We start from the raw sequence: 25560 nt of genomic DNA on the forward strand, positions 1-25560 counted from the left end.
CATGAACAGCTGAGAGGAGGCAAATAACAAGGGTTGAGGGCAGAGCAACAGAGCCCGTGCAGGGCAAGGAGCTAACTGTACATAGCAGCGTTCATCCCGCTGTGTGCCTTCTCCAGGGCAGTGCCCTGGGCCACTCAAGGAGTGACTTTTTCCCTTTGCCTGCTTGTGATGAAGAAAGCAGAGCACCAATCTGTGTGTAGAGCATCCACAGGAGGTCACAGCTGAGAAAGCAATCCTAGGTATCTTCCTGGCCTGATCTTAGATGAGAGAAGGCAGCAAGGCTGCACACCGCAGAGGCTGGGAACACAGCTGAGATTAGGACATTTAGGACCAGGGCTTTTGCTCATGGTCCCCCAGGAAGTGCTGTATGGGAAGAGGAGGAAGCAGAGCCAGCAGGGATGGGGGATTCGAACAACAGGAATTGAATTCACCAAGCCGATACATGGCAGAAAGAAGAAAGAAGGAAATAAAGGTCAAGCACATTTGCGCTTCATTAAGAAACCAAAGCGTTTTTATGAGTCATTCATTTTTCTTCTATATCTCGGCACACTCGCATGCAAATAATGGCAGGACACAAATGGATATAAAATAAACCTCTTACCATATGAACTCGGTAGAGAATGCTAATTCCCAAAGTCATGAATGGCTTCGAGAAATCAATCACCTTCTCCCGCTCTGCGGTTATGGTCAGCCCCGCCACGGCCAGATCGGCTTTCTGGAGAGAAAGGAGAGCAGAGAGCATCAGGAACCCTGAGCCTGGGAAAGCAGCAGAGCCCTGCCAGGGCCACACAGGACACCCGCTCCTGGAGGATGGATGTCACATCCTTGGGAGGGTGCGTTTGTTGTAGGGCAAACCCGAGGCTCCATGGGAACAGCGCATTGTTGGTGATGCCCACTAGTTGAGGCTGTGCTCCCGCATCCCTCTCCCTGGGTGAGTTTCGCATAAGCCCTGATCAAACACACTCCGAAGTTTAACTCACCTTGTGCTCCAGACTGTTCTCCTCATTTCCCCTTTCCTCACATGGGTGTTTTTAGACTTGAAGGTTGGAAAAGCACCAAGCAACCAGTAGGGAGCCCGCTGGGCTTAAAGCAAACAGAATGGTAACCCCTGCCCCAGGTGCTCACAGCCTGATTGCCATTTCAATTAGTTAAATGTGTTAAGACCTGGCAAAGCAGGAGCCATCGAGACAATCACTAGTGTACCAATCTGAACAAGATAAAAGCTCCCCCTTCCAAAGCCCGTTGACCACAGCTGCCCCCTTCCAGCCAAGAGTGTTACTTGCAAGCACCATAGGTAGGACAGCATAGCAAAGCAGCATCATTCCCCCCCATAGCCTGAGCTTACAAGCCTGCTGGCCCTTACTTCCATAATTGCAGATGAGCCTCCAAAAAATTCAGAGGACTGGCATAAGATTTTCCAGAATGACTTGCAAAGCAAATGAGATTAGGGGGAAAAAATAGACAGAATTTCTTCCAATGTTAATACCCTTGTAATATAGATAAGGGATTTGAATTTTAAATATTATTTTTATTACTGTAGCTCTTTTAATGTCTGTAATTGCTTTCTGTCAAAATTTAACCTTCTCCCTTCCCTTCGACATGTGCTCGCCTGCTTTGCAGGATGGTGATTCTACAAGGGGAAAAAGAGAAGGGGAGGAAAAGAAAAACTATCTGTACTTGTGGTCCTTAAGTTTCATAAGGTCTGTGCGGAAGCCAAGGCACCATCAGCACCAAAGACCCGGCAAAATAAGGACCTTATCTCCCTGTATCCATGCACCACACAAAGGCACATCTGCGGGTGCATCACTCTTACCATGCTCTCTGACCCTACTGCTCTTGCACGACTTCACTTAAGAGGACTGATACCCTCCCAGCAGAGCTTTGCTTTCCCACCTCTGCCCCCACCAGACTCAAAGGCAGGGCCAGTGAAAGGCTGGAGCTGCAAAAGGGAAGAGCAGCACTGCTGGAGCCTGCAGGATGAAGGGAAGGGAAGAGAAAAGAAAGGTCTTCTGCAAGCCTGCCCCGTGGTGATGAGGGGGTCATGGGGAAGGTGATATTTCACAGTCCATGCAGGACTGCTTTATTGGGCAAGCTCAGTGCCAGATCTCTGCAATTGTTGCCAAGAAGCTATTACAGATTCCTAGGAGGTTCAGGCTGCAATGAATTACGAGCTAGGGAGAATTTCTGCCTAGCCAGACATTTACCCACAGGGTTTTAAAAAGGCACCAATAATCATAATGTGGTGTGTGAGCAGTTGAGCCTTGTGTAAACACCAGCAGGTTACTAAAATGGGATCGGTTCATCTGTGGACCATGGCACATGAGGGATTTTATCCACAAAGAGAGCCTAAAGCTTCCTAAACCACTCTTATCTATACTTAAAAGGGTTTGCAGGTACTATTGTCCTGGGGAGAGCTCTCCTAGGAAAGACCCTAGAATGCAGCTTATTCTAACAGATGTCTTCCCCTAGTTCTCCAAACAGAATACAGTTCAACCAGCAAAGCTGCAGACTAAATAATGGTAAATATGCGACATCAAAAGCGTGTCATGCAAATGCTCCAAGGACATTCCCATTCCCACCCAGAGGCCAACACAAAGGTGCTGCTGAAAGGAGCAGTGTGGCCCCCAGGTCTACCCAGCTAAATCACCATACCCTCATAGGTGGGATGTGGTTAAGGAACTTTCTGCACCCTGGTTATTCCCCTGCTACTGTCCTTTGGGACCCTTCCAGACCATGTAGGCAGCAACATCTTGAAAGCTGCTCTTCCCTATGCAACATAGAATGCAAAGCCATCCCAATCCCTTTGCCTACGGAGCAGAAACAGCGCAGAAGGGCTGCCTCCCCTGGGGCACACAGGTTTTGTGCCCAGGCCCCTTCTCTTTCTTCCAGAGGGTCCTCCCATGCCATCAGAGCTGATTTCCTTATGCTCATTCCCTGCTTGGTCAACTTGAGTCCCCTTCAGGACTTATGCCAGCATCATAGCTTACAGCCTGCTCTAACCTGTGCCCATGCACATCTTCCTTCTCCTGTGCCCTGTGCTAGAAACCTGGCTCCTTGTGGCTTTAGCTGTGCTCTGTTAAAGACTCCCTCACTCTCTCTGCAGGCTCAGAAGTCATGCAAGTTAAGAGCCGATTCCTGACAGCCATAAACTTTGATCTGGGAATGGCAGGCAATGTATTCCCTGCCTGAATAGCATCCATTTCATGCTTCTACTTTCCTTCCTGATGTTAAGCAAACTTCTTGTGATTCACTGAGGTCAGTGTATCTTAGTTACAGGAGCTCTGCCAACCCGAGTGCTCTCCAGCCCTCCCCACCTGAGCATGGGTAGGAGTTGGCATTTTATAGACTGAACAATGCATTGAGGAAGAAAAGGATTTTGCTTTGTGCTTCTGAATTCTGTCCACAGCTGAGCCTCGTGGGGGGAAGAGAACAGGAGGAAAAGGATGGGGGGAAGAAGGGGCAAACCCTGCTTGATTTTCATCCTTCCAGCACAGTTGCAGCTATAAATGTCAGTGTGAAATAGGCTTAGAAAAAGACCCAGAGCATTTTGGGACTAGAGACAGACACTTCCTTAACAAGACACCGCTTAAACAAGCCCAAACTCTCAGTAGGTAAGAGGACGCCCCGGTGGGCTGTTGGTTTGAGATAACAGCATGAGGTGCCACCACCACACCTGCCATTAACCATGGGATCAGGCTCACACTTCACTGTAAAGGATGCTAAGCCCAGGGGCCAAGCTGGACTCCTAAAGAGGAACAATCAAGCAGCCTTAAGAAGCAAACTGCAGGGACTGCCACAGTCCAGAGGAGGCAGCTGCCTCCCTGCTGCAGGTGCTGACAAGGCTCATCTCAGCACTAATGGTGATGAATGGGGTCTGATGTCAGCCCGGGTAGAGAGGATCCCACCGAAGTCTCCCACGGCACAGGCTACCAGCCGGGAGACCAGCCCTGCTCCAGCCCCACAGTGATTCCCAACCTCCTGTCAAGCTACGGACACAAAACACAGTGAGAGTCCCAGTGGCAAAAGGCTTTGGGCTGTCTCTGTGTGAGAAACATGGAAAACAAACCTGAAGGACAGCTCTGGGAGCATGAGGCTCTTTGTGGAGCAGGAATCCCTGACTTGAACAGCACATTGGATGCTACATCCCCTGGGTACCCATAAGAGCATCATTCTCACCAGTGCTGCCCATGAAAGCATGACCAAGGTTAGGGAAAGCGATTTCTTACACTGCTTAAAGAGCCTTCTGGAAAGCCAAAATCAGTGTTCAACCTTCAGGACCCACCTGAGCACACAGCACAGCAGTTTGGCTGCAGCCTGCAGCAATGACAGAGCAGTCTCTCTGCATCTGCAGATCTGTCCCATGGCACAATGAGTACAGCTCTGCCACCGGATCAATGTACTGATTGCTTCCGCTCCAACTGCCCATCTGATTTGACAGGAGCTATTTTGGGTAATGCAGCTCCTACTGATGGAGCCAGGTTGTGCACTCAGATGCATGTTCTCGCATTTCAAAGCAGGGCCAGAGGAGGGTCACTCAAAACCAGTGTTTGAATTTTCCTTAAGGACACGCATGATTTCCGACACATGACAAGTGACAGCCTGCAAACCCTGGAGGCTGCAGCCCTCCACTTCAGCCACAGCCAGCGATGAGAGTCAGCAACCAGTGCAGATGTCAGCCTCGGGTCTGTCTTTATCCACCTTTCCTCACTTGGGTGGGAGGAAAACATCTGTGCAAGGTATTCACCATGCCCATAGCAAAAACCAGTTAAGGTGAAGCACAAAGGGATGGGGAACAGCAAGACCTAACCAGCTCCCACACCTCCCTGCTTCCCACCCTCTTAAGCCCCCCAGTGTCACATTTGCCAGCACAATAGTGTGCATACAGACTCCCCCTCCCTTCACCCACACATAGCTTTTCTCTCTGAACACCCACTGCCACGTGGAGAGCAGGACTGCCAACTGTGAACTATCTTCTCCTTCCTGCCCTTCCCCATCTTTGGAGCAGTCGAAGGGAGAGTGCCTCTGATTGTAAAACACCACCTTGTCACCAGCAAGGAAGCTGGGAAAACCATCATCCAAAAGCTTTAAGGTCCTTGCAGTTCTTGTGTTGCTGCTCCCGAGGCAGGACCCTTCCATGAGATGGACAGCTTCATCTCCCTCACTCTAAAACCATCTTGGATCAAGACTGCTGACTTAGACACAGAAGACACTACAGCTCTTCCCCAAATCCCAGCCCCCCTCTGCCTTAGCTCTTAATTTGCTTTGTGAGCAGGTCGATAAGATATGTACTGGTAAATTTGGGTCAACAACAGATTTATGTTTATATAGCATCCTTCTCAATCATATCATAGCTCACAATTAGCTGTAATGCAATTTTCAGCACTTAAGAATAAATCAATAGCTGGTTAATTTAGAAGCAATAAAATGAAACACTTTCCCCATATAGCCTACAGTTGCTCTGAAGAGATTCAGTGCCACTAGAAGGGATTACAGAGGAAAAAATAATACTGGAAAGGTATCGCACGGAGCTGGATAATTGTCTGACCTTCTGGTCCTGCACACCAAGCGCACATCAGACAAGTCTTATTTTCTGATCAGTGCAAAGGAGGAATCGCTTCCCTATAGTAATACAGCACTGCAGAGAGAGATAGATGCAGAGCTTTTATTTTGTGTAGGATTTGGGAAGTTTGTGTCCCAGCTGATGTCCTCTCTCTGTGCTAAAGAATGCATGGAGGAAAGGGGCCAGGGGATAAATCCACTGAAAGAGCAGTGTGTGCGCAATCGGATGCGCTGGCTCTTCTGCTTTGACCAGTCCTCAAAGCAGGATAGGGGATGAACAAGGGGCTGGAACAAACCCCTTTGGGGGCAAACTGTCAAGGAAGGAGAGGAGCCCCTTTGGCTCAGAAATGGCCTCAGAAAGCAATATCCCAGGCAGCCCTGAATAAACACAACAGCACGCACACGGCCAGCTCTGTCCTCACTGACCTGATCCAAAGTGCCAGTCCCTGGGACTGATCAAAAACTTGCTGAAGCCATTATAAAGACTCTAAAGGGCCTAAGAAGAGCAAAGCAGGGAAAGCTTTGTCTGTTCTCCAGCTTTTGATTTAGCATCACACAGGCTTTGCTAGCTCCACACTGCTGAAGCAGAAATGAAATCCTCCTAAATAAGGCTCGAGCTGCAGAAGAAACAAATGGTTTCCATGCGAAGATGAAGTTAAAACACTTAGCACTAAAGAAAAACAACCCTCCAGAAGCTCCCATTTAATGGAGAGGCACTGCCAAGGTTAGTAGGCCAAAAATCTGATGGCTGTTCCCTTCCTTTGTTTGCACAGATCACACGCTGCTCTTTGCGCCTTCCTTCTTGCCTCCCAAAAGAAGCATTGCAGAGCAGTAATTGTGCGTGTGTGTGTGTATACACACACAGAGAGACATGCATAAAAACTATGCCAATAGCCCCCAGCACTTTCAAACAACCTTGCAGAAGGCTTTTTAGTAGAAGCAGATGGAGGTGTGATCTCGGCTGGCGTCGGGAACTATCATTCCATTGGGGAAAGGCAAGACAGGAGGCAGTGTGCTAGCTCAGGAGGGATCTCCAGTCCATACCATGCCCTGAGTCTGGCCCTTAGAAAGTCTTTTAGGCATTGAGCTGTTCCATCTGACTTCAGGTTAAGCTCCTTAGGTAGGATAAGTGTCAGCCATGTCCCTCTGGCCATCTGAAAAGCAGCAGACAGATGCTGGTGGGCATCTCCTAGAGATGCTCGCTCATCTCTGCAGCAGGGAGGAAAGCAGGAGCCCCAGAGCCCTGCCTGGAGCCACAAGGGGATGGATTGGGGCCCTTATTCCTCCACTTTGCAGGAGGACATGCCACTGTTGTGAGGATAACGATGGGGTGGCTCAGAGGCTCCTCTCACACAGTGGATCATCATGGATACACCTCACTGTGGATTTATCACCAGCTGAGAAACTATCACTGGGCTCTCACAGGTGCTTCGGTTGTAACATGGCAGGGTAGAAATCGGTGAGCAAGGAAGTATTAGTTTAAATAACATCGATCTTAATGTTAGCTTTAGCTAAGCCTATTTTACTAAGGATCTTGGAGCATTTTGTGAGCTGTATTTAAGCTTCAGGATCCCTGGGGAAGGAACACCTTTAACTGCGGAGGAAAACAACGAGCAGGGAGATGGGGACAGGCTGAGCACACACGAACTCAGAACTCTTGTCTAACCCAGCCAATGCATTCAGGTTTCAGCCTAGATGCTGGGTAGCAACACTGCAAAGCAGAGCTGTGAAAGGATCTCAATCCACACACTTAAGCAGACAAAAAAACGTTCTCCAGAAACAATACTCAGAGGTAAGGAGCTGGAATAAATCTGCCCAAACCTTTCTGCATAGAAATGCACTTCTTATTTGCTTCCCTCTGAGTCCTTTACGTGCTGTCACATCAACACCACAAACACATTTGCCATTGGGAGAACACATAAAATGGAGATCCTCTGGTCAAAGACTCACAAGTGGACTAAAACCCCCATCCATCCTTATCACCCTGGAGCACTTAATAGAGCACCAGGGCTTTTCATTGCCAAGTCCCATTAGAGGACAGTTACAAAGAGCAGCTAATTCACTTACCCGAGCAATGAGCTCCCCGACCATCCCTGTCCACGTGCCGTTTGCCTCGGGGACTCCATATACACCATCACCAACGAGGTGGATCTTATAGTTGAAACGCAGGATCTCTGCCAGCTCCTTCAGCATGTCCACGCAGAAGCCCTCATAGCGGTCGTTGCCTTCCAGCTCTTGATGGTTCCACTTCAGCATTAAGTAAGGGTTTTCCTGCATTGAAACTGGGCAGCTGTCATTCCCATCTTAGCTGAGGTATCCCACCAGCACGGCGCCGAGCACAGGGCACAAAGAGCAGGGGCACCCAGGCCAACTTCCAATCCCAAAGTATCCCTCTCAACGAGGGGATAAGAGATGTGGAAAGCTGGTTTGATCACTTGGCAACCCAAGGTGTAAAGCTAACAGAGCCATTTCTACACTGGTAACCACTGGTCCCTGATGTGTCAGGGATATGCTGGAAGTGCACTGGATATACCCCAGTTGAGGATATGAAACAGAGCTAAGGGATCATGCATTGGGGGCTGTTTCCAAATGGGATATGCCAAAGCAGCCCAGCGACTGCTCCGAGTTATGGCAGGACGGACAGATTTCCAGCCTCACTTGGCATACAGCCACTTCTTCAGTTTGTCCCTCTTTTCAACAAACTTTTGGCACTATTTCCTCACATCCCACAGAGCTCTTCAGGATTCTGAGTACTTTTTATGAAGGAGCACTGGGGAAAACCATAGGACAAGCAGCACCTGCAATAAGGACAGTGGTGCCTGCAGATGTGCACTCTTGGTTCATGAAAGTAGCACCCATCTTGGCCAATTTCAGTGATTTTACGGGTAGAAGGGACAATCGTCCCTTCCAACTTACCAGCTGTACACAAAATAAGAACATCATTCCGAGATGAATGTAAAATGGCAACTTATCCCCATCCTAGTCCTCTCCCCAGCTGCTTCTGAACTCATCAAATATCATTTCCATATGAAACATCAACTTGAGTTTAATTACACTGTCATGAATTGTCCTCAGTGCTGTAATTAGAGATTGGATCGTCTGTTCTTTATGAAATCAGTGTTCAACTCTGCATGCTGGGGGCTGATGGGGGTAGGAAGAGGGAATAATATCCTAGCTGACTGACACCTCTGAGCATTGGGATGGCGAAGAGCTAATGGGAACTGTAGGTGACCCCCTCACTTACCAGGATGGTGGTGACAATGAGCGTGGTGTTGAACAGACTGTCTGATATGTTGGAGGAGAAGATCCTGTTGTCCATGCTGAGTCCTTCAGAAACGTGCCAGTGGCCGATCTGGAGAGAGAAAACAGCACAATAAGGGAATTTACAGGGCAAATTACTGTATGCTCCTGCCATATGGCTCTGGTGATAGACAACCATCAAAGCTGGCCCTGGAAGAGGTGCTTCTGAATGCTCCATTAGCTTTACAGTGCACCCCTACAAAAGGCCAGCAGAAAGATTAACACACTGGTGCACGGCCCCAGCACTCCCCCACCAAAATACAGTGCCAAAATCCTGTCCCTTCTCACATGTCCTTGTGTAGCAGTGGAAATGCCCTGCACAGGAAAAAGCCGTGTGATGGGCAGCTCATGGTAGCCAAGCAGCCTTCTGCATTGCCCCCAGGTGCCACCAAAGACGAGTCCATCTTACCCAGGCAAACCTACCTGCAAGCTCATTCCTCCCAGTGAGGTGCAGTTGGTAGTCCCTGCCATCCCTCACACTCACACATGCACTGTGTGTTATGGACACAGCTTGGAAGAACGTCAGGAAGTGCTGAAAGTCCAATTTTACAGTGAAGGCTCAAAACTGAGGGTTCCTGCCCCCAAATTCCTGTCCTGCCTTATGCTGTCTGTGTAACAAAGGTTTCACCTGCCTGAAAGCAAGCAAAACCTCTCGCTGTCCTCCTGTGGGTGTCACTGTCATTAGTTGATGGCTGCTATAGGCACTGTTTGTTCCTTGGAGGAAAACATCACTTGACAGGGAGTATCACAGCATCACGGCTTCCCCTGCAATCCCAGAGCAGCAGTCAATGCCAACACAGAGCAGATGCCTTCCAGCCCTGACCAGCAGCTCCACCGTGGTGGCAGTGGGTGAAATGAAGCCATGCTCTTAGTGGTGCTGCACCATGACTCATCTCCTCTATCTACTGTAACGGGTGCCAACTACAATGATTAAGTACGTCCAAACTCTTTGACTCAGGCTCATCACACCCAACAGCTCCACGGCCATCCTAATTCACCAACCATGCATCAGCATCACTGCAGCAAACCTAATTCCCAACACCAGTGGCAGGGACCGGTCCTCCCGTGCTCGGGAGGCCGTTGTGACTCAGCTGTGACGCAAGGCAACCAGCCGCTGCCTTCAGCCAGGGGGGAGGAAGAGTCTATAAAACCTAATTTTAACTTCAAGAGCCCAATCTCCCTCCCTCCGAGCTCTGGGCAGGGAGATCAGCACCTCCAGCAGCTCGTTCTGAGCATGCAAATTAGGCTTTCTCTCTCTTATGCTCCCTAAAAGAGCCTCTGTTTTAGCTCATGGATAGACCAGTGGCTGAGGGAGGCCAGCTCCCCCTGAGACCCCTTCTCTCTCCTTATTCTCCTTGCAAAGCCTCTCTCCCTCAGTCATGTCCCAAAGCCCTCTGACACCACTCAAGCAAGCTGCTGCATCCCTAAGAGGGAGTGAGTGACCCCAATGCACAGGGGTGGCTTCACAGCTCCTCTAGAGCCACGGTGCCAAAGCAAATCCATTCCTGGTTCCCTTGCACTGACAAGAGCTGTCTCGGGCACTGTTGGTCTCAGGCAGGTTATCCTTTCGCTGTGCCACGCTTGTCAGGGTGGTAGGAACAAATCGATTTCTCTTCCATCAAAGAGTAATCTCATTATGTTCAAAAAGTTGGGTGGAAGGCGACAGCAGAGCCACCGGCCAGGTGGAGGCACTGCCATGGAAATGAATGGGAGGCACGCTGATTTACACCGCCCCAGGACTGACTCCACGCACTCAGTCTCTCCTCTTGGCAGTGCTTTGCCTCTGGCATAACTGATGGCTCGAGGACTTCAGAGTCCAGCCAAACACAACCTGAAACTGCAGCCGTTCTGCTGCGCTGTCAGCACACTGGATCGCTTTGGACATTGAGGAAAGGGCCAAGTCCTTTCTTCTCCTGGCCGTCAGGGCAAATCCAGCCCAAGCGACTGACAAGCCGTTACAGAAGTGGCCATCTGTAAAGAATCCCAAATCCAGTCCCTCAGCCCTAGGCACAAGCAGCAGTGGGAAAAGCAGTCAGGGCATCTTAGACTCAATGGCTTTGGAGAAGGAAAGCAGGCAGGGAAAGCAAAGGACAGTCACGTGCATGTCCATGTCTGCTCTCCTCCCCGGCTGGAGTTGAGGCACTGGGATGCAGCAATGCAGCAATGCAGGCAGAGCTGGCCAAGTCCTCAGGAGGGGCTTGTTTGTTCTGCAGATAACACAACAGAGATTCTTCCCCCGAGCTGTCAGCCCAGCCCCTTCAGCACCATGAATAATGCTCTGCTAAAAGCACCAGTCATGGCAAGGACCTCTGAATGCATTGAAAGCACCAACTCTCAGGGCTCACCAGCAGCTGGATAGACACTGAGGGTTATTAGCATCACCTGACAGATGGGGACGTGGAGGCACAGTGACAGTGTGTCTGGGAGCAGATCTTGAGCATCCTGCTCTCTTGACAGCTTGTTGTGACTTTACTACCGCCAAGCTCATAGCATCACAGTTGAGCTGTAGTGGAGGACTCATCTCTAGGAGCAAACTGGGAGATTTACCATGCACTTCATGGCCAGGGAGTCCTTGAAGCACAGGTTTAACTAGCCTGTGCAGAGTCTGCACCAGCAAGACAGAAGGAATTCATCCTGGCTCTGCAGAAAGGTGCTTTCCTCTTGCTGTGATTGCTGAACAACGGACCCTCTGCAGCAATCTCTCTGAGTGATCAGTCATAAACATTGCCTAGATTCCTCAACCAGAGATTAGTGACAGATTAACTTCAATGTTAACAGCCCAAATTTGTCCCTCCCCTGCTGGCACACTGACTGCCTCTGACAGTGTGGTGGGTCTGACCTTGTTCTTAATACAGCACCAAAGCCAAACACTCCCAACGTGCTGGGGTACTTCAAGCCCATCCTGGCTTGTTCCGGCTCACCACTGTCCCCCTCACAGTATGCTAAAGCCACTAATTGACTCCTCATGCTGTTTGCTCCTTCTGAAGTATAATGTGTCAGGATGTTTGGGATCATCAGATCTCTTCCTCTCTTGCAAGATGGATGTCAAAGTGATTTTAATCATCTCTATCTATGTGTAAAAAGCCTCTGAAAAAGACAAAACACATTCACCTGCAAAATGCATTAGGAAACAATCAAATGCCCTACATGGCCATGGATAAGATGATCCTGTTGTTAAGGCACTGGACTAGGACTTAAGAATTTTTAGGACTTGGGATTTTTTAGTAGCAGATACGATTGGTCTGTATAAATACAGCAGGTGGAGGAGGCCCATTGCAAAGAGGTAGAACAGCTTTTGTAGCTAAAATGATAGCGCTGGCACAAAAATAAATAGATACAAACCAGCCAGAAATAAACAGGCTGAAAACTGGAAGAGGGTTTCTAATGATCAGGGGAGCTTCAGTGATGGCATACCTTTCCCAGAAGAGCAACGAGGGCAACACAACCACCTTGCTGCAAGCTGGAGTTCCATACATTTGTGAGAGGGATTATCCAACCTGGTGACAGACGACAGCTTGTGGCTGGGATGGAGAAAGTCCCCTCCATGTCCTTACAGGGCCAGAAGGAGAGCCAGCCCCCTCTGCCTGCATCTCAGGTCTGACTTGTTATATGTCCTTACCACAGGCAGGGAGCAAACACACAGTTCCAAAGCAATCCAGCCCAAAATGCCTTGAGCCTGGATTAAGCAACCAAGTGCCATTGCTCATGGCACTGCCCCATCCCCACAGGCAGGAAAGGTGCCTCAGTTTAGTTGCTCTGCTAAAGGTGTTATCATGATCAGTGACACTTAAAGGATTTCTCATCACCAGCGGCTAACAAGATGCAAGCGGGGTATTCCTGCCTCACTCCTTCAATCCTTCAGCTCCCCTGTTCAGACACAGCCACGTTAATGATGCCGGGCTTTCAAGTTCCTTGTGGCATGAGATGACAAAATACTGCTCAAACTAATGATTTTAATGAAGTCTTCAGCTCAGTGCCCCGCAGGCCTGAACGGCAGCTGATGGCAGGGAGTGATGACATAGCAAGAGCTCTCTCTAAGCTTCAGAGGCACCACAGGTACTCACCATCCTCACTCCCCAGCTAAAAGTTAAGGTAAAGCCAGCCCTGAATACAGACGTGTTCAAACAGGCAGGGGACCACCACTGCGACAAGCACAGATCTCTTTAGGGCTCTGATTAGCAAGCGCTGTCCCACAGCTTGCATTCCTCACCTCTCCTTTCTCATGTCCGCAGGAAAAGGCAGGAGTGCAAAATGCTATCAGCTCTCATCAAATCTGTGTTTGGAGAACCTTGTCAACACTAACAGGAAAGCTACTGTGCCAGGAGAAGGTACAGTTAAGTAGGTACATGGTGCCTTTGTTGGCCTGAAGAGGGAGGAATTTGGGATCTCTGGGGAGGGAAAAGGGAATAAAACAACTGCAAGAAAGCCCTCAGAGGACACTGCACAGGTCTACCATGCGGTCAGCATTCCTGAAGGAATGAAATAAAAGCTTCCCCCACAGGAGTTAGCACGGGACACAGAGAGCACCAAGTGTACAACCACGAGACATGCACACAATGACCACGTAGCAATCCCCATGATGCTAAACCTCCCCAGACATCCCCTTCAGACAGCACGATTGACACCTGACATAGCCCAGGAAGGAATGATGGGGCCATACTCTGAGTTCATCAGGTCCTGGAGGGGGGGCAAAAGACACTCGACCCTTGGCAGGATCTGTCCCTGAACTCTTGCTGGGGGTTACAGCTAAAGAGAAACAAGTCCCATTGAGGCTGATTAGCCACTTCTAAGTTAAAAAGGTCTGATGTGATGGGGACTGCTGAGGGTCTCGGAGCTATCGGCTGGTACCTCATCTGCACGCCATCAACATAGTGATTAGACACCCTCATCACTCCCACTGCTCTGTCTTGGGACATCAGCAGAGCTTTGCACTAAAAGATGACTAATTGGCTGCACCAAGGACCAGGTGAGAGCCAGAGGTCAAAGGCAGAGCTGTGGACAACATGCCCATGGTGGTGCTCCAGCCCTGTCAGCAGCTTTCCCTCTGCACAGATGCCTACCCTGTGGCCGTCTAAATCACAGCTCCTCTTCTTTCCCTTCTCCTATGAAGCCGCCAAGCCTTAGCGTTCCTGGTTTACTGCACATCACCGCATTGAAACCAGAGGTTTCTGTGCTGCGGTGTTTGTTAAAGGGGCAAAGAAAAGCAGGAAATAAAGAGATGACATTTCCAAACTCAGACCTCGTCAGATCTATGGATCACCAGCACATTAATGAGCCCGTGCTTTATTGCACATCCTATGAACAGAGAGCAGCTCTCATATGGCTGGGGAAAAAATTTCCACTAGATAAGCTAAATCAGGAAAAGGCACGTTTGGTGCGTTACATAAATGTGTTAAAAATTGGATGTCAAAAAGCCCTGTCTCTCCTTTGCCCAAAAGCAACAGCAAGTTCGAAAATCTAAGTGCTTCTAATTTGTTTGCTGGCTGGATCAGCTTCCAAATTCAGTGAATTCTCTATCAAAGCTGATGAGCTGGAAGTCCCTGTGGCTTCGATAGATGGAAGGAGAGAGAAAGAGAGAAATGGGCAAGGAGCGTGAGCTTGATTAAAACTAAGGAGGGAATAGAAGTGTTTCAAACAAGACCCTGAGCAAATGAGTTAATATAATAACCCTTGGGAACAAAACTGTCTCCAGGATGTGCATGGCTGTTCCTTACCCTGCTCCCCTCATAACGGGTTTAATTAAATGATTTCTTATGATTTATTTAGTTATTTTTCTTACAAGAAGCCAGGCTGATGAGAAGAAAACAACCACCTATGGCACAGCAGAGGGGTGTTTGGCTTCCCTTTGTAGGGACCAAGAGGGGAGCTCTGGCCAGGGATTCCTTTCCCAGTTGGGCACATCATGACCAACTTGCAGCCTCTGAAGGGCCCTAACACCCCTCCATGCACTGCTATCAGTCAGACGAGCCCCCTGGGTACCTCTGAAACATAAAGCTGCTTATTTAGTGAGCTCTTAAAACAGGTCTAAATAGGTTTTCTCTTGTCAGAATGGGACTGGGGAGCAGAGCTGAGACTTGTGTCTCAGGGCGGATGAGGCTGCAGTCAGAGCTCTCTGTGCAGCTCTTGGGGAAGCACTGCTACAGGAGGACCTGTGTGTTGAATGTGAACACACTGCCACATTTAAACACATCAAAACCATAGCTGTCATACAAATCTCACAGCATTTGCTTGCTTTGCTCCAGCTGAGTGCGTGCTCCTATTAATGCAGATGGGCTTGGATCTGTTGCTTTTGCTCAGAGTGTGATGGGTTGGGGAAATGATTGAAAGGGCATCGGTGCTATCTTACTGTGGGGAAAATGCCATCCTGATCCCCTGCTCACTCAGCTAAAGGCAGCATCAAAGTGGAACTGTCATTTGACAGGTAAGAACTGGCAGGCAACATCCTTGCCAAGGCTGCAATTCATGGCTGCCAGACCAGGAGAGAGTTCCTAATGCCAAAATGCTCTGTCGGTGTGGGGTAAGATACAACAGCTTTTGTTCTCTGTCAGCATGTGGGAGAAGTGGCAATCTCTGAGAAAAGGGCAGGTGTGGAGCTGTCAGCAGGGAAATAAACCAGATGAAAACCCTTTTCCTGGGACTTGCATTTCTTTCCCTCAATGAGGTTTGTATTTACCGGTAAAACCTGAATTCCTTGGGCTTGTGTGATGCTATCTCACCAGTTTGATATCTATGGCTCCACAAGGTCATCCTTAACCTTAGCTGAAGCCAGAAAACATCTCTTGGACAGAAAGAAGGCAATAAGCAGAAAAAGGACCAATGCTGTAAGGGCTCTATGAGCACTGAGACAAGAAGCAAATGAGAGCCTGAGCTAAGCAAACCCATTACAGAAGAACACGCACCATAAACCAAGAGGTAAATGATGTCACACTTCCTCCTGCACGCTGGGGAGAGATGGTGGGGAGCTCCTGAGATGCAGTTGCCCTCCTTTGCCTTTCTTCCCAGAAGGAGTTGTTTGGAAAGGTTCACAGTACCCCTTTATTGTCCATTTCATAGCAAATTCTCTCATTTTTCCTCATTCAAATAATTCTGGGTACGCGTGCCTCCATAAACTTAAGAACTAAAGTGTCTTGAGTGTGAGCTTGTACCCAGCACACACTTGATGCTGTGAATTATCTCCTGCACAGAAGGGTTACTGGGACAGGACAGATATTGGCTCTAAAATCACCACCTCAGGGGCCCGATAAAGACAAACCTGAATCATCTCAAGCCACGTTCTCGATGAAGCGAAACGTGGTTTGTTTGCCAACTCACTGCAACATCCACACCGTGCTGCACACAGACCATCCGCAGGGCAGTTCTTACCTGCCGGAAGCCTCTGCGTGTGTGCTGCAGGATCTTCAGGGCATAGTTGGACCTCTGGCCTTTGCTGTTGAATTCGATGTGGCCGGTGAGACCTTCCAATTCTACCTGTCCAAGAGAGAATGAGTTACAGCGCCCATCGAGGCAGCTCACCCCAGTGCCTGCAGCACAGCCGGAGGCCCCATGCACCGGCCATCCATCCTCCTAGCACCTACAGCAATGCAACCCTTGTGTCTCAATCCTAATGGCTTTTGGAGTCTGGCAAGGGTAGCAAAGAGATGGAGGGGAGCAGGAGCATCAGCAGCATGAGATGCATGGCTCCCCAGATCTCACCACTGCGGCCCCTCACTGCCTCCCTCCATCCCAAGGCTAACACTGCAGCGGGCATGAGCTCTTCACTGTGTCACATTGAATCTCTGGCTGGGGATTCCTCCACAGACCATTATGTGCTGTTTCACAGCATCAGGATGGCATTTAACACAAGAGCACATTGCAACAGAGCCAGGATGAGTGTCTAGCCTCACTGTGCAGATTAACCACCGCTTGCTTGCTGCTGGAGCACCTCTTGAGTAAGAAGAGCAAGCTACAGAGCCAAAGGAAGCTGGAGGATTTAGTTGCCTTGGACTAAGGGTGAGACTTAAAGCATGGTTGGCTGGCATGGACCAGAGTGGTACAAGGTTCAGTTTCAGCTGAGCTTTCCTTTGGAGGAAAGAAATGTCTCCTTGAATTTCCTCATCTCACAACATTTCAGCTGCATCCCAAACCGACGCAGGAAACACGCTCCTTCTGCATGGTCCAGCTCAGCTCCAAGGAACCATATTGAGAAACTCCAACTATTGCAGAAGGCTGAAACTTCATTATCTGTTCTCACGACAGAACTAGGCTTGACCAGTTCCAGCAACCACGCTTTTGGGTTCAAAGGAGCCCAAACCCCATTACAGGCAAACTCACATCATACCACTGAGCAATAAGCAATTGTACTGCATGACCTTACATCAATCCAAGTTCACTCAAAACAGAGTGGAAACATTTGTGCTTTAAAAAAACCCTTCACTGAATTCCAGCTTTTTTTGCAGCAAAACCTGGAAAACGGCACATTTCATGTTGTTCCAAGGCCGGTGACAAACCAGCCCTCAGATCTCTCTTTCCATTCCCAGAGCTACCTTCAAACAAACCGGCACTCTGTGCTTGAGAACCGTGCCAACGCCAGCGTGTACATACACATCTTTCCTTCTGGCAGCGATGAGCACTAGCTCCCGACACACCGAACGTCAGTCCCTCCTCACCATTCTCAGGTAGTTCATCAGGCTGGTGCCGTGCTGCCAGATCTGGGCAGACCCACAGGACAGGGGCTTCACCCCGATCTCCTGGCTCCGGTTCAGCTCCTGCACGGCGGTCACCACAGCGTACACAGCATCGAACAGCAGGGCCGACGAGAGCTGCGGGCAAACAGAAGGAGATGAGATGGGAAGACAAAAATTGAGCACGTTTGGGACCTTGTGGCTCTATCCACAGCCTTCAATGGGATCAGAAAGGGGCAAAACGCTTGTCCTCCCCTGCGAGGACAGCAAGCCCTGCTTGCCCATCCTTCTGTTCCAGCAACATCCTGCACCCTGTCTGCACCCATCCGAGGGCAGGGAGAACAAAAGCAATGACATCCTGGAACTGCTGTGCCTCTGTGAGCATCACTGGGGCAAGAGTAATCCCTTTGCCAGCCCCACTCCCAATCTATTTCTCCTTCTCTTCTTGCTTGACTCCTTACCCTTTCTATCTCTGCTTGCTTGTTCCTCAGGGTTTCTTTCATCACTATCACCTTTTGTCCCTATTCGTTTTCTCTCAGCCTCCCAAATCAAGGTGTGTTTTCTGCTGCTTTGGTGGCCACTGATTAAACTGCTGGCCAAGGGGAATACACTCGAGAGCATCAGGTGTATGAAGTTCATATGTAGGCAGCTGGACAGAATAAAGATCCTGTGCCTACACCTACAGAAGGAGAGATGACTGCTGCTTCAGACTTCATCAGGCAACAAAGAATCCTCCTTTGAAAGGCAGATCCACAGGAAATGAGGTTTTGCTAGGTTTACTTGTTAAGCAACAGCCTCCTGGCTTTCAGACCCTGTAGAGACCATCTAGGTCTTTGAAACAGCCTCCACTTTCCTGCTGGCTGTTACCTGCTCTGTAATGACTCTGCTGAAGCAATGCTCAGAATCACAGAGTTCATCCCCTCTCCTCCTCATTTGTGCTTTGTTTGCCTTCAGTCAGATTTCTTTGTCCATCAAGCCTCAGAAGCTGTGTTTTCTGCCCATGCACAACCGTTTTGATGCTTTTTGATCTAGGTACTAATCAGCCATTTGCTCTCTCAAGTTCACTGTTGTGACGAAGATTTTGCTTCTAATTATTGTCACCTCCAGACTCTGCTGGAATTAAGTTGTTGCAGCTCATTACTATCAAGGCTACGTTTTCCAAGAGCATCCTCTTACTATCCCAGCTCCTGGCAACAGGTTCAATCTCTAGCGTGGGGCTCCTTTCCCCCACCTTTCCCTGCTTGTGGCAGTGGTATCTGCGTCCTCTATTCCTCCCAAAGCCTGATTAGGTTTATTCACTTCTGCCAGTGGCCCTGCAGGAACAATCTTGCCCAGTTCATTCACCCCAAGGAACCTTTGGCTTCAGCTGTGTTACTAATTGGAGCAGAGCGAGCCAGACTTAACCCTGCTTGATCTTACTTGAGTAGTGGTAAGACCTCATTGACCACAATGGCCCAGGATTAGGCAGCTGACAAGCAGCATGAGGCCTTGAAATGTGCAAGCTGCATGAGTTAAAAGGCATGACTCCAGCCTAATGCTAGCAAAACCCCAAACGCCAGCTCTAACCTCTCACTTACTCAACCCTGGTATAGGCTCACATTTGCTCTATCAAATTCTTCCTACATGCATCATTTTAGCCTGTTTTACACAAATAGCATTTAGGGAACCCTTCAGTGAGCACTCAATGACTTGGCATCTGTCAGTCTTGCATCTGACCTGCCTCCCACACAACAGGCAGCACCTTTGGGCATATATGTCAAGAACTTGCTGCTAACAATAAGAATTGACTGGCTCCAGAGCTATGAAGTTTTATCACAGCTATTTTGCAAGAGATAAACTGTAAATCAGAGGAGCTGAGCAGCCTGAGGACACACAGTGACTTAATGGTAGAGGGGGAACCCAATGCCCCAGTTTGAGCATCCTGTTTCCTATCCTCCCTCAGCTATGGGACACCACAGGTCCCTTTGCAATGGCAGCAAGCCACTCTCCTGCACTTCATCCACAGGGAAGTCTGCTAAGGGTTTCTGCTTACTATTCACATCTGCCCTAAACATTCCCCTCCTGGGAAGCATTTCCCAGAGCTTCTTAAAGGAGCTGATCCATTCTTCTCCCTACCTTTCTTTTTTACCTTTAATACAGATTCTTTTTCTAATAGGACCTTTTCAGTCTGTCCTGTCCTCAGCCCCTATTCCATGAAGCTCTCCCATTCAGACACCATATACAATTAGCAATTGCTTTTCTGAATCAGAAACCATGATAATACCAGTTGGCCAACCAAAACTGTTATGAGAGCAAATGCAATCCCTGAGACCCCAAAGTTCCATCATGTCATACCAAATGAGAACATGGGCCCAGCATTTTTAATTGCCTCCTGTTGGGTTTTCATTTCCATTTGCCATGAGCAGTTAATGATCTCTTATTAGCTGGTGAGCGAGAGGCTTGTATATCTTAGTGAAGCATTTGACATTATTGATTAGGGTATTTTACTCCTAAGCCTCAATTTGTTAGGGTTTCTGGCAGCCCCCTTATGATTTCAAACAATGTAGGGATTAGGGCGAGGGTTGGAATACACAGGATCAAGCACTCTGTGTTGGGAATGGGTATTCCTCCCACATCCTCAATATACCCCAACATCCCTCTTTCCTTTCTTAAAGAAAAACCACAGCTTTCCTCAGAAGCACCACATTTCCATTCCTAATGCTGCTTATCATTTATGCCAGACATTCCTTGCCCCTTTAGGCTCAAAACAAGGCTCCTATGTCAGCTTCTCGATCCTGTGGCCCTGAAGCAAGACGCTTGGATGCATGGGAGCCTGGCAGCACAGCAACATACAAGACACACCCATACCTTGATTCCCCCTTCAATACCTCTTGAACAGCCACCAGGACTCAGACCTGCAACCCTAGCACAAGCGTGGCCTCTCTCCCACTTGTCCCTCATCTCAACTCAGTGCAGCATTTGCTGTGTTGCCCTGCACCACCATCTCCCTCTGCCACTATTCCCTCGGAACTCACATAAATCATGTTCAACACAGCAAGGTAATTTGGGATGCAGGCTGTGTGGAGGAAACCATTCACAATTAGATAGCATTGGAGTGCAGCAGCTCAGAAGAGGCCTCTCTGGCTTTTGTAGGTCTTATCACAAGGTTAACACAAGCTCACTGCTTGAAGCCATCTCCTGCAGCCCTGAAGGTTCACATGAGGACTGGGGCATTTTAACCACACGGTCTCTCATGCTTTGGGACCTTAATCTTCAGCAGAGGAGTGAAAAGAGGGATGGAGGCAGCACCTTTTGAACTGCTTCTGCTCAGACTCAGCAAATGGATCCGTCACTGCTCTTGTGTACATTGTTCTTCATGTCACCTATAAAATCTCTCACTGCTTTTATGCTCTCATTTTAAACCACAGCTTTGTCACTCTGTCACAAAAAGCCAATTTGCCTGTTAACAAATTGATTCTCTTCCTCGTGTGCATCGTCTGATTTGCACAGGTCCCTGTTGGGTTTGTGCCATCTCTGCAATGTAAGAGCTCTGCGACAGGCTGCATGTGAAAAGACTTGGTAAGCTCAGCAGTGGTCCTCCACTCGAAGATTCATGGGTCTCGAGAGACTTCCCTATATCCTTTAAGCCTATTTCTTGACAATGAAAGTTGCTGATAAAAATTGCCACCTGATGGATGCCTCATCACAACAAGGCTCCAGAAAAGGGAGCCTGGAGGCTGTACCTGAGAGCTAAGGTACTACAGCCTTGGGAACAAGTCACCGACTAGATAGGATCAAGAAACCCATCTCCAGCCCTGCACACATCAGCTGGCAGGACCATTCTGACCAGTGTCTGCAACACAACCAACGCTATCGGATGTCCGGCACCTCAAGAGCAGGGACCGTGCCTGAGCTCTCCCTGTGTAAACTACACCAGATCTACCCCTCTAAACTAACAGCAGGTAAGACATGGTTAATTAGAAGATCTCACTTTATATTGACAGAAATCTCCCACGTAAAGGCCATGCTTAAAGGTAAACTGATCTCCAGGGAAACAAGAACAAGCTTGGCCAGCCTGGCGTTTGCCACGTGGGGTTTTTGTCCCTTTCTTCCTGAAACATTATCATCTGTATCTTTGCCCCCAAACATAACAGAGAATTGAAACCATTTAAATGCTGTGAAATAGACTTTACAATCTGGATTTTATTCAGTGACATAAACACTTAATTACAAACATCTGTTTTAGCCTAAATTCTAATTACCTAATCTAGCCATCTGTAATTTGAATGATTTTCTCTGATTTCCTTTCTTTGCAGTGTGATTAATGAGAATAGCATTAGAGCAAGCAGCTCCCTCCTCCTTCTTCAGATGCTTTCTCAGCTCTAGCAAGAAAGCCCTGGGATTTTGCAGCTTACAGGAAACCTCCCTCCTGTCACTTCCAGCTGTTGAGCTCCCTTTTTATCCCTTTAGTATGAGCTATCCCATAAGATATCCGCTTCTCAGGACTAAAAGGGGAAATTCTTACAGAGAAAGCTGTCAGATTTCCAACCTGCCAGATTTCCAACAGCAGAGACAATGCATGAGGAAATGGTACTGGACTCTGCTTGCAGCACAGGAGAGGAAACACATTCCCTGCCAGGGAATATTTTACTTAACCTCTGTCCTGCATCATCATCACCAGCCAGGGCCAGGCACTTTTCCCATTACCTGGGCCATGGCATATTGCTGATGGAGCTTTGCTTCAGAGAGTGAACCTTCACATCATCAGAAAGACATCACCTTTTGGTTAAGGCCCTACACTAGGGCTGAGGAACACTGAACCCATTTTCAATAGGTTGCCTGGCTCTGAGATAATGGGCAAAGTCACTTCCATGCCTCACTTTCCCATTTGTATGGCAAGGATTACAGTCCTCCCAGGCAGCTGAGCACCAGTAGCACAAGGGGAGCTACCTATCACAGCCAAGAGCAGCCACAGAGCAAGTGCTTGGGAAGCCACCACAGCCCTCAGGGCAGGTCCTGTAACAACAGCAGGGCTGGAAGTGTTTAGATCAGGGCAATGCAGCATGGCCAAGCCCCCTGCCTCCAGACACATCCTCCCTGGCCCAGGAGGAAGCCTGCTGTATGCCTGATTACGCTTTATGAATGACTGAAAGGAGCATGCAGCTGACTTAATATTACACTGATGGGTGATTTAGGCTGAGGCTCACAAACCAGACAGCTCCTTTCAGCTCCAAACTCCTTCATTGTTTAAAGAAAGTGCTGCAATGGGGCATACTCCTGCATCCTTCCACCTCGTTTTGCTGGTTGTCCAAGACAACACAGGGTAAGGAAGGCACAATGAGATGAGTTATCCCCCCATCGCTCCCGTTCCTTCTGTCTTCTGTTTGTACTAATAAAAGGAAATTTATTTTTAATGACTCCAAACAGCCCCTGCAACTGTCATCCAAATAGGAAGCTTCCTGGTAGCAACCCTATAGAGATTTAGCAGGGCAGACAGCAAGCTCGCTGCAGTCATATCTGCACAGCAGGGCTGGGAGCAGGGGAAGCAGGATGGTCCCAGGCACGTATTAACTGTGACCTCAGCTCCATGGCAAGCCAACAATATGGAGACACAAAGGGCAGAAAGCTTCTTATTTTGCCTGTTTAATATCACTTTTGTGGTGATAAGGAGGTTTTCAGCTGCACACAGCTCCCTCAGCTTGTTAAGGAGACTATGAAGTCATTAAAAGCGATGCAAATGGTTCCACTGATGACATTTTCTCTTTCTGCTCTCCCCCAGCTCCAACCATGACCCCCAACATCCCAGAGTTAGCAAATCTGCTCTGCAAACCTTTCCAGTTATAAAGAGTCCCTAGGGAAGATCTCGGTGCTGATCTGCACGCTCATCAGGGAGCATCTAACTTAACACAGCCCCTTGGCATCTGCCTAAACCCAGCCCTTTTTATCCTATTTGCATCCAGACTCCCTCTTCCACGAGCCATTTTCCTAGAGATAAAATACACAGACAAGGACAGATTTCACAAGGGAAACACTGAAACAGGGTTGCATCACCCCCTGCACACACATTTAAATATAATCCAAATTAAGATGGGGCTTTAATTTAAAGCTGAACAGCCACTCAAGCACAGACAAGCCCTCTAAAGCTCTATACCCACACATCTCCCCAGGGGCCCTCTGGAAGGCTGCAGACTTTCAGGATCACTTTAGTAATCTCCAGATAAGGATGCTCAACACTTGAAGTCCTCTCCTACCTACTTAACTAAGCAGTTCTGTCCACTTCATCCTTCCCAATCCTGGACCACCATCTCCCCAAGACCAACCACCACGAAGGCCAATCCAAGGTACAGCAGTTTGACAGCAGCCTGGTGATGTGCCCCAGCTCTTTAGCACAGGGGTTGAATAAGTAGTTGAAACCATACATTTAAGACCAGAGTTTCTGTCTCTTCACATGGCCTTCACACTGCATTGCCCGCTCTGAACCAGCTCTTTTCCCAAGGTTTTCCTGTTGGTTTATAGCAACTTCCAGCTCAGGGAGGCAATGGGAATGAATGTTACTTACTGCTGGTCCAGTGAAAGGAGCGTGATCACAGTTCTCCTGCCAGGACTGGTTGAGGCTCTGGACAAACTCTTGGAAGAAAGCATGAGACTGGTTGAAAATGGAAAACCCCAGGATGTTGACTCGGTCGTCGAGCAGGTTGTCCAGGCGCTGGAGGGAAAACTCCTACAACAACCCCAAACAGAAAATGGGATTAGGGAAGAAAACGGGCACCAAAAGCTTCAAAAGCACTGGATACCGTGATGCCTGCTAACCACGTCTGACTGTGGGGCTATTCCTTATTAACCAACTCTTCTGACAGGAGGTTCCCTGCTACACAGAGGTTGCAGCAGAGGCAAGGAGGAGGATGATATTTTGCAGGTGAAGCCAGTAACCTGCCATAACCAGCCAGAGGTGGTCAGGTTTATTGTGGCCGATCCAGAGCACAAAGCTCCTTAGTAGATTCATACTTCCCAAGGCACTCCCACAAAATAATCCCTGCTGTGTTCACCATGAAAACACTGCTGTGCCTGACTATTGCTATGGCTGAGAACACCAGTGTGAAGACACAGACGATGGTTCTTCACCCAAACCTAGGGCAGGAGGGATGCCCAGGCCACCAAGACCAGTGGAGACACATGTCTGGAGAGAAACTAATGTCCTTTACTATTACCTATCTCCTCCAAAAGCCTGGGCAGCAATCATGAGTGCAGCAGTGAGCTCTCCCACCACCATGTCCAATTCAGTGACACCAAGTTTAAGCTGCTAAATCAAAGCAGTTCCTCCCCACGAGGCAACCCTGCACTGCTCCTTTCTGCCATCGGGTACCAGGAGGAGATGCCACGCACAGAACATCCTAATGCCCTGCTGGAAGATGCTTTGGCTGCGGGCTCTGGAATGCAGCTCATCCTCTTGACTTTCTGAAGAGCAACGTGGTGAGATGTATAAAAATGACTGTATAAAAAAGGCCAAAACCATCCCCAAACAAGCTCTATTTTGCTACTCACATCAATGGAAGCAGTTACACGACAAAGCCAGTTTCCTGGAGGAAAGTCCAGCCTTTCTTGTCCTATTAGCAGGAAATAATGGTGCTTTCCTCACTAACTTCTCTTTTGTTAATTGCTAAAACTGAGCGAGAAAGTGGGAGTGATAGTTTCAGAAGCTGCTGGATGCCCATTCTCTTCCATCACTAATACAAATGTCTTTTGGCTCTGTGGAGTATGAGATTTCAGCAAGTCAAGGCATTTTTTATCTTGCCTGCACACGGGTGCATGTAGGAATAATGCCTGTAAATCTCTCAAACATGGACTTACAAGACTATTCCAGCATGGCAATGTCCCATGAGGATGCGATCAGGCACAGGATTTAAGTGCATTTTGGACACAACCGCGTTAACGTTAGGTAACATGAAATTGCTTGTGAACTATTGATTCATTTGAATGATATTATGCTCCTGCCTTCCTGACAGGTTATCCATTCACCCACGGCATCCTGTCAACCCACGCAATGAGGGCAGATGGCTAATGA

At 48.6% G+C, this 25560-nt stretch overlaps 2 protein-coding genes across 5 annotated transcripts in view; both read right to left on the reverse strand.

Annotated features, from left to right (window-relative positions):
• TBCEL (tubulin folding cofactor E like) overlaps positions 1 to 25560 on the reverse strand; it is a 320977-nt gene that overhangs the window by 45859 nt on the left and 249558 nt on the right. The gene's annotated exons all lie outside the window — the stretch shown is intronic.
• GRIK4 (glutamate ionotropic receptor kainate type subunit 4) overlaps positions 1 to 25560 on the reverse strand; it is a 177884-nt gene that overhangs the window by 15682 nt on the left and 136642 nt on the right. For all 4 annotated transcript variants that reach the window (XR_009727721.1, XM_061368511.1, XM_061368510.1 and 1 more), the window contains exons 8-13: positions 24058 to 24219; positions 17505 to 17657; positions 16222 to 16326; positions 8804 to 8911; positions 7627 to 7830; positions 602 to 715 (exon numbers count right to left, since the gene is read on the reverse strand). Coding sequence is in view for 3 of the 4 variants with exons in the window: in XM_061368511.1 (XP_061224495.1) it covers positions 602 to 715; positions 7627 to 7830; positions 8804 to 8911; positions 16222 to 16326; positions 17505 to 17657; positions 24058 to 24219 (846 nt within the window). In the remaining variant the exon portion in view is untranslated. The remainder of the gene's footprint in view (positions 1 to 601; positions 716 to 7626; positions 7831 to 8803; positions 8912 to 16221; positions 16327 to 17504; positions 17658 to 24057; positions 24220 to 25560) is intronic.

This window comes from Neopsephotus bourkii, unplaced genomic scaffold (genome assembly GCF_033783945.1).
Source record: "Neopsephotus bourkii isolate Nb327-2 ecotype Australia unplaced genomic scaffold, CSIRO-AGI_Nbou_v1 NB_1433, whole genome shotgun sequence".
Taxonomy (NCBI): domain Eukaryota; kingdom Metazoa; phylum Chordata; class Aves; order Psittaciformes; family Psittacidae; genus Neopsephotus; species Neopsephotus bourkii.